Here is a 12,373-nt window from a genome sequence, read left to right as displayed (position 1 = left end):
GGAGTGCAGTTGATAGTTGATACATCGCTCCGAGACCTATGGAGCACATATATACACATACATATCTCTCTCTCTCTCTAAGAGAGAGAGACAGAGACAGAGACAGAGAGAACAGGGAATATTTATAATCCACGAAAGCAAAGAAATGAACCCTTCGAATGCCAGAAATTGAGAAACAAAAGCAGCTTTCATTTTTGCCCTTCCATATTCGCTGAAGCAAACAACTGTCTGACCTTTTAGCACTAACGTGATAATTCTTGCTGGAACCTAAACAAAACCCCCTGTTATGAAGCTGACAACTTTTTCTGCTGCTTCACGTAAGAGCTGCGAATAAGCTTCAAAAGTGAACAAGCTGTCTTCTGGATACATCGCATTTTTCTCAGGATATCTATACTTGTGTTAACTGCAGAATCTGTTTTATATTGTGTACGTGTGTGTTTGTGTGAGAGTAATTATTGCGTGTGTAAGTGTAGTTAGAGCGTAGGTAGTGTAAATATCATAATGCCACCGGTACTATCTAAACTAAAAACAAAAACCTTGCACAGTCAAGCTAGAGAAATATTAAGTAATGTACACGAATTTATGAAGAATGAAGCTAGTAGTGGGGTGGGAATTCCGATCAAAAACTTTGGGAAAAGAGCAGCAGCTGCGACGGGAGTTTCAGAACGAACAATTAGAGCAATAGTAAAAGAAAGACACGTTCTCGAATCATCAGAAGAACCTTCCACATCATTCGCTACTCCTGGAAAGAAAAGACCAAGACCAGCGACAAAATCAACAGTAGACAGTTTCGATGAAAATGTTATCCGTAGGTGTATATATGATTATGCTCTACAAGAAAAACAAGTGCCTACACTGAAGAAACTGCATGCAAAATTGCAGGAAGAGATACATTTTACCGGAAGTAAAGCGAGTCTACGACGGTTACTAAGAGACATTGGATTTAGGTGGAGGAAAACTGAGAACAATAGAACACTTTTAACAGAGAGGCAAGATATCCGTCTTCAAAGAATTAGATTTTTAAGAAAAAAATATTTCATTATAGGCAAAAAAATCGACCAATAATATATATTGACGAAACTTAATTGCATAGTAGCCACACCGCGTCGTATTCTTGGTCGGACGATTCCGGGAAAGGTCTTCGAATGCCTTTGTCTAAAGGACGGCGTGTTATAATAGTGCATGCAGGAAGCAAGGATGGCTTCGTTCCAAACGCTTTGCTCATGTTCAAATCTAGCACCAAATCGGGAGACTATCATGATGAAATGAACACAAATAATTTTATGAAATGGCTTCGCGAAAAATTAATTCCAAATCTCCCCCCGAGTTCTGTGATCGTTCTTTACAATGTTTCATATCATAACGCTCAAATAAATCCTGCCCCTACTCAAGACTCATTGAAAAAAGATATGCAGTGTTGGTTACAGGAAAGAGGCGTCAATTTCGCCCCTGATATGACAAAACCAGAATTGTATGATATTATAAAATTCCACAAACCAAAACACGTTACGAACAAAGTAGACTCATTAATGAATGAACATGGGCATTGCGTTTTGAGGCTTCCCCTTTACCATCCAGAATTAAATCCTATAGAAAAAAATTTGGGCACTGGTAAAGAACTGGGTGGCATCACATAATGTGACGTTCAAATTGGACGACGTTATGGAAATTGCAGAAGAAAAATTTAACAATGTTACGTCCGAAGAATGGTCTTCAGTATGTCGTCATGTGGAAGAGGTAGAACGTCAGTATATGGAAAACGAGGGACTCATAGACAATTACGAAGACGCTGCTGCAACGGCACCCTTCATCATCAATCTGGAGTCTGAATCTTCTAACACATCTGAGGAGGACTTGCCAGGAATAGAAGCACTGGATTCTGATTAATTGGAAATATAGTGGACCTACACTTAAAGAGCACAGTTTAAAGGTATGTCACATCTTTCCTTGCTATTCTATTTTTTTTTCTGTGAACATTTTGATACGAAATAGCGATTCCTTTGCCTATTTAGGTGGCAACACTTTCTTACGAAGAGAGTCCCACCCCTTCGCGCAACCCGCGGCAGAGACTTGTGGATCTATACGCAAAACGGAAATCCATCCCATCCTTTTTATAGACATTCTTGTAAAATCCGCTGATGAATTCTCCGTCACTATTTGCGCGTTTCCGTAGGTGAAACAAGCGGTAGCATTTGAAAACTGCACATACTCGTCAGTCTTGGGGAACGTCAGGAGAAAATGTAGCAGATTTTATCACACTATGGTTCAACGCAGCCGTCTTCAACGAAAACTGAGGACGGTAAGTAATAGACATGGGGTTATACACATCAGCCACAAGCGCTAGTGGTATCGCGGTATGTCTTAAGCTGGTATGAATGCAAAATTCGTTACAATAAATCTGAAATTACATTCTGCATGTAATTGTTATTTGGCGTTGGCTGTACAGGAATCGTGCCAATTGGAGACAACTATGATACTTTACAATATTGTTTACAAATCCTTCGATTGCAAATTAACTAGACATGATGTTCAACGTTATCTTATAATATCTTATAGTTAAAAACGTGTAATAAAGAACCTTCCCACCTACCTGGAGATAAAAGAACGGAAACAAACTGAGTTTGTATTCTCCCTGTATTTCCATCCTGTAGTTTCAATTTGTATCTGCAACAAAAAAGACAAAATTATCAAAAGAAGAAAACAGTCATCGCATTATTGAAATCCCATTAGACAACAAAAGCAATTTACTGGAAATTATGTTGCTTCATCAGCTCTTCCGAGGAGCTTTTTGTATTGCTTCGTCATTCTCTCAAATAATATCTACAATCTCTTTTGAACTGTTTATTTAGTTTCAAAAGAAAATAACTAGTTACCGCCGTAAGAATATCACAAAAAATCATATTGATTAGTTTTATAATAAGGAAAGATAAAAAAGAAAGAAAGGCAATCAGGAATAATCTTTGAGATAATCAAAGTGTGTGTTGTTCTCCCTTAAAAGAAAAGTTTGTGTTTACTTTTATTCACATTTCTCCCTGGATTGAATCTCCAGAGAGGTTAAGGTATCCTTTCAACAGTTTAAGTTCCTTGCAACTACTCATATCAGTTTTTTATTTAGATAAATATAGAAGATTGGCGGGAATTAACTCCACAATGAAAATTATTTATAACTTTTTTTTTTAATACTTAAACAATTTTCAAGAAACAACAATCATTTTGTTCTTTACAATCACAAAATTATTATGCATCGTAAAATTTCACACAAAAACTACCAATACCCATTAGTTTCCGTGAACGGTTGGAGATGTTTTCGACAGATTCCTGCAGATAACGTAATGGCATATTGCAAGAACTTGACGAATTCTTCGTCCAATTCATCAAAAGTTTTTCATTATTTGCTATAAACTTCCTCTTTTGCCCATCTCCTGAGAATGAAGCCACAGAGTGTTAGGTTCGAACTTCTTTGTGACCATTCAAGCTGAGAATGAGGTCTCAACGTATTTTTAGTCATAATTTTCTATCTACGCTTTTGTTTTTAGTCATGCTTTCCTATCCATTCTTTTCTTTTTAGTCAAGCTTTTCTGTCCAGTTATTTAACCCATGATTTTTTAATCATGCTTTTCTTTTTAATAATGCTGTTCTATCCATGGTTTTGTGTTCTTTTCAGAGTAACTTTGTTGAAAACAGGATTGCTTCTTAGTTTTCAGTACGATCTGTGTAATTTTGTTTCTTAATTTATGAAAAGGTAGCATTTTTAATCTTGTTTTGTTTTGTTATAAACAAAATTGTTTCTAATATTGTTATTTCATTTTATTTTTTACTTTTACTCATAATTAACTACATTTCCTTCCATGTAAAATTTCATTTCTATCCTCCCCTACATGCTTACCGAGTTTCGGTGTTTTTGTACATTATGCTATAATCTATCTGAGGAAGAGATTCAAGGAAAATTATTCTTCCTTAGAATCATCTCCATACCTGATGTTTCTTTCAGTAGTTAAAGGATTCGGTCCCAAATAGTGTAAATAATTCTTATATTGTAAAAAACACTTGTATTTATACAATTGCCCTTGTATTTAAAGAAATCGTACAAATATTATTTCTCTCTCAGAACTTTGATAATTGGATTTGATTCACTTGTGCTCTGAACGTCCTATATGTACTACATCAGCGGCATAGCATAAGGGAACGCCGGTGTGCCTGGCACCCCTGTTAATAAGAAAAAGTACGCATTTCATTATATATGTTTGTAATTATTTCCACTGCAATGTTCTGGATGCGGTCAACAGGAACCGGAAGCGGACAAGCGGAACCTATGCATGCTCGTCACTGAGATGCACATTTTGTGTCCTTCCTCTTGTCATATGCTATGTTCCTTGGGCTTCCAGGCCTATTGCAAGAGTTGGGATTTCCGTCTGCTATCTGTGGAATGCGCATGTCCAACTACTTGTTTCTTACTCCTCCTCATCCCTTTCAACTCTACATTTGCTGTAGATATATGCTGGCGTATTAGCAAGTATTACCAATCTATCTATTTTCAAGTAAGGTATAGTATCTGTACAGAACACACTAGTACTAACGTCAAGGAAATATAACAAAACAGAAGTGGTTAGTACAAAACCTTTTTGAAGCATGTCGCTTATGTACATGATAGTGTAAAAATAGTTATCCTTTAATCGTAATTAAGTACATGGTAATTGTAATCGTAATTAAAGGCAAACTATTAATCTTGATCATTAATACATAGTATGCCCAGTGGTGTAGCCCAAAACTATCTGAGGGTGCTCTCACACACAAACATAAATATAAAGCATTGTGTAGAATCACTGTAACCGATCTGGTAAGCCAAGAGAGCCAGCATCCCCCGTCCTTCGCAAAGATTGCTTGGGCCATTCACTATCTGGATATATGGCAACGAAATAGACACATAGAAACAGGCCCCCATAACTTGTTTTAAGTGCTTTCTATTTGCATCTTCAAATTATATATACACTCAGGTTCATCTTCACGAACGGACGTCTGAGGTTCGGACCCAAGGTGACAAATTTCTAGCGGCAACATTTTTTTTTTTAAAGAAGAATGAGATTGCAGTGTGGTATGTGGAGAAAGAAGTAAATAAAGGGAAATAAATAAAGGGAACTATACTGAATATAATGATCATACAAGAGTGGGGCCGAGTTTTCTTGTCACAATGGTAGCAAGAAGGAGCTGAGACAATTGGTTATTCACTTCTAACGTAATCCAAGCATTTGCTTCTGTATGCCCCACCAGGCCCGCAATTAGGGGGCTTGGCCCACTAAATTTTTTATAACCCTATATTTCCCTTCGGAATAGCTAGGATATATATTGCTGATTGCAGTAGTATTGTATCGCACTAGTGACTAACTTTGGCATCCCCATTTCGGAATACCACGCTACACTACTGTACTACATATTAATAAATATGTAAATTAAGTCTACAAAATTTGAGGTTGAAAGACTGTAAGCTAAAGACAAATGTAAAGAGAAAACGGACTGCTATGCTTCTTTCCTCCTGTTTTTGGTCTCTCCTTTCTTAGTATGTTTCTTCCTTCCGAAGGAATAAAATAGTTCTACCAATTCATGGATAGTTTCAGATCTGTGAATTGGTATTGAGAAATGACCACACAGAGTGTAATTGCAGTAACAAAAGACCATACTGAAAACTGGAATGAATAGGAGTAAGCATTTATCTTCTCTCTGTAATAGATGAAAAATAAATATGAGGAGATCATCACTTGTTTTATGAAAATAAAACACTATGTTTCCGTGTCGAGTTAGCACAATCTATGAACCACAATTGACACACAGGAGAAGGAAACCAAACCTCCATAAAACCCTAGATTTGGTAGATGAAATGAAATCTCACGTACAGTATATTTGTTCCTACGAGCAGTAAGAAACCCTCGACGGAATTTTGACGTCGAAGTTGTTTAAACAAGAAAATATCAAAAGAAAGTTGTTTTTATCATTGAGAACTTGGCTTGGAAAACCTTCCTTTTATATTTGTTCTTAGAAAATTTCAAAACCTGAGTTTGATAATGTTATTAGCACATTCCATTTAAAGCTACATGAAAATTGAGACGTAGGCTAGGACAACAGCTTTTTTCTTAATCTCACTCGTCTATTCATAAATATTTCTTCAACACATCCAGTAAAATGGCTTTTCGTTGTAGTGTAGAGTCCATATGTCCTGTTGCTAGTGTTTGTGACTTTTTAGAAAGAGTCCTATAAACACAACTAGAGTAAATTTGCTCATTTGTCTTTCATGATTCCTGTTCATTATTGACCACTCTGTGATTGAAACTAGGGATTACGTGGCCGAGTATTATTACTAGATATGCATTGATTGCAAATTTGGACCCAAGCGATCAACCATTATTGATTATTCATGGAATTTGTAAGTGCATCAATTGTTTCCCAAGCGACTTAGTACTACCATAAACAAGGTTATCAAACAGTTTTTTTTTATTTCTTCATTCTCTTTTCTATTATATTTTAGAAAATCTAACAGTCAGTAACATTTTAACCTCTCCTTCTCTCTACACATACATTTAAATCGTGAAACAACCTCTACATATTTTTCCACATTATTCATTAGTTACGCTCAATTCTCACAAACATATACAGTTTTTTTTTTATTTCCTGAATACCAATAACAATTTTCATAGTCTTACGTTTGATGGTACGAAGATTGACACCATTTGTCTCCTGCTCTTCATTTTCTGTCCTATTTTTTTCTATATAAACGATTTGACAAATTCTTAGAAATAAAATAATAAATAAATAAATGCATAAATAAATAAATGTACACAACATATATCAAGTTTCGTGTACTTATGTCCAGCGCTTCTAAACATGCGGTAATTGTAAAATTCTTTCGCTTGCCCTGTTCGGGGTAGAATTTTCAGAATATAAGTGAGTGGACGTGAAATTAGTTCTCTAACTCGATAATGAGGGCAGTGACTGAGAGTGATACAGGTCTTAGCTCCGGTGCTAAATTAATCGGTTGAAAAAGCTTTTTCAGGCAATCCATACTAAATGAGGGTTTCATGGTTTCTCCTCATTTACATCAGGCAAATGCCGAGATGGTAGCTAACATATAGGTCACAGGGTGCTTCCTTTCTTTCCCTATCCTTTCTTTCTTCCATTTCCTCACATAATGCGATCTCTGTAGGACGCTATCCCTCATACGCGATGGACTAAAATGGCCATAGATGTTGAAAGACCAGATCAGATAGCTTCGTTGCTATTCATTCAAAACAAGTCATATCATAATATCCAACGCTAAGGTACTTACGTTGGCTATTGTCTTGTCCATCTCCATTGTACTGTATGTGTGATAGAGGCTTCCAAACTTTCGATGTTTGTTATATTATTCCATCTTTAGTTTGCAACACTGAATAATAAATGTGGTATTTTAAGTTTTCTTTTGACATGTTGTTTTGAAGTATATAATAATCTGACGTAGTGCCATTAGAAAAAATATAACTTTATATTGGGATGGCAACACTGTTCACTGAGTGGCGTTGTTTAATACGAAAAACGATGTCCGATTCTTATAGTTGCTTCGTGCAAAGTTTCACTTTTATCCCGCTTCTGGTTTCTCCGTTATCGTGGATGCTCCAGATAAATTGTCCATCCTTATAAGAATAATAACAGGAATTCCATGCTTTCAGTCGACATTTAATTTCTTCGCCGGTATGGTTTCTGTCTGTTAATATTTACATTATTTACATTGTCGGATAGATACTATAAATATATAAAGGGGTTGTTGATAAATCAATATACTGTGGCAATATATATATAAATCAATATCCTTAATAAATTAATATACTGTGGCTCAGTGGCACATGAAAGGAGTCGATATCGGACCACATGAACATTCGGTAGATAACATTGTATGCAGTAACTATCTAAAGCTTTCCCGTTTCTTCTGCTATCTTCTTCAACTTTTCCGATCGTCACTTACTCGCATTAATGTAGGAGCTACACAATTTTGACTTCCCCCATGTTCCATTACTATCCCTTGGAATCTCAAGTTGTTTTAGGTTACAGGCCATCCTCGAACGCACTCAGTAATATTTTTATATAATCTAAAGGTAAAAGAGTTATTCTAGATTTCCGTAGTTAATAAGCATATGTTCACGAAAGATTTTTTCCACATAAAGCTACAGTTTTTTTTTTCGTTTTCTCCACTTGAAGCTACAATATATTTTGTTAATTGCTATGACTCAGAAAAATAGATTCACCTGCTGCCAATAGTACAGAATCATGCATGGTTGGACAGTATGGCCAGATACATACTTAATTAATTTCTGAGACATGAGAGATAAAATCATTTTTGATTTGTTATGATTTTCAAATAAAAAAAGTTCCAGGTAATCCTGGGTGGCTCATCGAATTCACTGCCCTGTTTTCTAAACAATTCACGAACAATTTTTATATGTTAGTATGGCGAATTATCTAAGTAACAGCAACTCAGAAATAACTGAAAAAAAAAACATCTGGTTGGAATTTATTAATAAAAAGCAAAGAGCCACACTCTTGGAAATCTTAGGATTATACTACGAACTTCTCCGTTCAGGAGTACATCATTCTCTTAGATTATCAACTTGGTGGACTCAGACATTCCAACAGATGTAAGTTTTCAGTTCGATACCTCAAATGATGTTTGCATTTATCTCTTGTTCTTAATCTACACAAGTCTTTCTAACATGTTCTCTGACGCCAACGTTTACTGATTCTAGTCTAAGTGAAACAGACGAACAGAGTGGCAGGAAATGAAGAAGAACCTTGTGCGTTGATAAAATAACAAAACAGGGTGTTATTTATACTTCACTTCTCGTACACTTCAAACTTCACTCTATTTTCTTCTTCTGCCTCATCTCTATCTCTTCTCTGCCACCGGTTTAAGTGTTAAAGCATGGATTGACGTAATACATTGGTCATTGCAAATTACTAATTTGTAAGATATAACCGCTGAATTTCAAAAAAAAAAAAATATTTTTTTTTCAACAAAACACCCTATACATATGACATTATAATCAATTCCAGGGGTCCCTGGTTCGATTCCAGCTTGCGCCAAATGCACTTTGTACTAGAGAAACACCGTAAAACTTAAAGATTTCATTTTATTTCATTCTGCTTTCATAGTCAGTACCAGCAGTTGGCACTAAACAAAAGAACCAGTCATTTCATTGTTAGGGAATGTAAGCATATATATAGGTGAAAAAAGTAAATTTGTAAAACATAGGTTTATAACTCGAGAGTATATGTAAACTATTAGACAAATGAGAGAAGGAAACTGGAGATTACTAACAAGAAATGAAAGAAATGAAAGACATAGAAAAATGAACCTATATATTAAAACTATAAAGATAATTAAAAAATTAAAGGAAATAGCGAAAACGATTATGTATTTTCTTGTTATGTGTATAGATATCATTTTCCTGCAGAAAAAAATGTGAAAGAAAAAACAACAAATAAAGTCGTCAGGAAAGAAAACATGGAAGTAGTTGTCAAATGAGAATCAACAAAATGCAGACCAAAAAAAAGTAAAAAAAAAAATGAAACGATTCAATCAATATTAAGGAGAAAAATGTAATGAAACAGGGCTCTAAAAAGAAAATCAATATGTATTAAATAATAAAAGAAATATAGTTGGGACTAAAATAAATACATATAATAAATATATATCCCCTGAACGAATCAGTAGTAATTTGCAACTCACTCTACATTCAAATATAGTTTATGAACACTGTAGAATATATACAAGCCAATGTAGCACAAGTTATACAAAAATAAATTTTCCTTCTAATAATTTATTTGTTTATTTAAATAAATGTTATTTTTCCTAAGAGTCATTTTAGATTTGGGAATTCAAACAATATGTTGGAGTATATGACTCATTTTTGTTATAATTATTGGAGCAACATTAAACCTATATGGGGGCGCGGTGGCTTAGTGGCAGAGCGTTTACCTCCGGTGCTTGGGGTCCTTGGTTCGATCCCAGCTCGCGCCGTGTGGGCTTTGTGGTGGACAAACAACGTGCTCGTGGATTTTCTCGGGGTTCTCCCACTTTCTTTATTCCACTATTTCACTCATTTCTCATTATCACAGTCTCCTTTAGAATAACCGACATAACCGTATGACGTTAAACTTAAAGATTTCATTTCATTTTTTAAACCTATACGTTTATTCGTTAATTCGTCATTGCTGATTGATTGATTGAGTTAAACGGCTAATTTCAGCACTGAATAGATATGAGATGGATTTATTGGACCTACTGTGTAAAGTGGTCTGGAATCTCTACTGAGGCTTGTATCCATTGTAAACTGTGCCACTGGGAATCGAAAGTGTACTACACCTACGGAAATTCCATGTGTTTGCTAACTTCCGCACAAACGGGTATTCAAATAATAGTTTGTTATAATAATTAATCAATAAATATATTTGAACCGTATTTACATTTTTTTTTTACACGAACAGAAAAGTAATCCATATCATTACCATTTGGCAACACATCAATAATGAGTAATGTTATTTTTAGTACTTTATAGATACAATATTTCATATAATTCCGGCCAGCGATTCACCCTTGCAAAGTGACAAAATAATTCTATTTTAAGGTGTGATAAATTTTTTCGAACCTCTCAAAAGTGAACAAGTCTGAAAGAAAATTCAGGTTAACATATATCTATATGACCTCTGTTATGAAAACCGCTAGTGAGACGATCATGTCTCCAGACATTCGGAAGCTGGTTATAGAAAAAGTAAAGATATGCAATGGCATCGCCTTCTGCAGTTCGCAAGAGCACATGAACCACCAAATATCGTGTGCGGCTTGTTGCTCTTTAAGATATCTAATAATATTTAAAACATTATTATATTGTACGACGGTAGCAAAGGTTCGTTATCGAGCTATTTGGATAGATGTGTTTTTCCCTCCGGGTGCCCACCGTCAGTGACGAGCCACACGATACAACAACAACTGAAGGTTAAATTTCTTTTCCTATTCGTCTTTATTAACATGGGTTCGGATAATAACCATGGATCCCATAGCCTTAGGGGATCATATATTAAATCTAAACATAAATAACACAAATACACAGAGGTTGTCTGGAAAGCAAGTGTAAAGTCGTACCGGACTAACTTGCACGCACAATAAACATATAAATATAGAAATCACAAGCATATTCAGACCTTACCTGCAATATGTTTTATGCATACCACATTACGAATACATTACGATAATAAATAGACAACTGAGCACTTACGATACTTATTAATGACCTTATGCATATGCATTATAGAATTGATTTTTAACACTGATCTTGATAGAATAAAAAAGTAAAATGATATGAAAGATATCAATTTATTGTTAATATTTCACATTCACGAACATCACTAAGATTTTACACACTAATTACGTATGATGTTGTTATTTTTACTCGTTGGCCCATATTCGAACGAAACACAATCGCGCTATTCACGTCGCGTAAATATAACGGAATTGAAATCAATGATGCGGGAATGCAGCAACAATCCATCTATCATTCCATGGTGAAAAGTTCCAAATTTCTTTTCCATGCTCCTCCTTTCTCACTCTTGGTAGTTTAACCCTCGCCCATGGTTTAGGATACGCAGATATATAAAATTTACAATTTAGCTTATGCCTTATTTTGATTATATTTCTTCCAGAACGAATTTTAAATACACTAGTAACAATAGATATATCACTGCTGTTGTGACTATCACAGCATGGCATATAAAAGGGGTTATCCTGTCAGACATTAATTATAATCGTCTCCACTTCGAAGTTTCCACCAAGCAGAAATTTTAATGTACATGAGACGGGTATTTCGACTGTTCCTAACAAATTGCCTAAAGTGTATTCGGGGAAGGGTAAACGCCGTGTGAGCAAAGTTATATCTGCACAGCGTTGTGAACTAGAGACATCCGTATGCTGTGTTAGTGCTTTGGGTATATATATCCCTCCTGGGTTAATATTTCCCCGTAAAAGAATGAAGCCGGAATTGTTCTTTGGCGCCCCAACTGGAACTTTGCAACTGGTGTCTGATAAAGGGCAAATGACAAGTGAGTTGTTTATAACGTGGCTCGAACATGTTACTAACTATGTGAAGCCATCGCCAGACGACCCAGTTTTCCTAATTTTAGATAATCATATATATTATTGTTCTCTTGGTGCAGTACTGTTTTGTCGAGCTTATTATGTTACTCTTCTGTCGACTCCACCTCACGCGAGTCATAAAATGCAGCCACTGGACAAACGATTTTCAGCTCATTGAAGAATGCTTATGAGCAAGAAGTGGCAAGTGGCTAGCATCTAATCCTG

General features: G+C 35.4%; 1 protein-coding gene across 1 annotated transcript; it reads left to right on the top strand.

Moving 5' to 3' along the window:
- Positions 1-1,145: 1,145 nt before the first annotated feature.
- On the top strand, positions 1,146-1,637 carry LOC145673962 (uncharacterized). The gene has a single exon (XM_081743782.1). It carries the CDS (start codon positions 1,146-1,148, stop codon positions 1,635-1,637), a length of 492 nt encoding a protein of 163 aa, XP_081599908.1.
- The last annotated feature ends 10,736 nt before the right edge of the window (positions 1,638-12,373 follow it).

The sequence above is a fragment of the Thermobia domestica genome, chromosome 17, assembly GCF_964235325.1.
Source record: "Thermobia domestica chromosome 17, izTheDome1.hap1.1, whole genome shotgun sequence".
In the NCBI taxonomy this organism is placed as follows: Eukaryota; Metazoa; Arthropoda; class Insecta; order Zygentoma; family Lepismatidae; genus Thermobia; species Thermobia domestica.
This window is presented reverse-complemented; position numbering and strand designations above follow the sequence as displayed.

Coding starts and splice junctions, on each gene's coding strand:
- LOC145673962 (XM_081743782.1), top strand. CDS start 1,146: ATGCCTTTGTCTAAAGGACGGCGTGTTATAATAGTGCATGCAGGAAGC.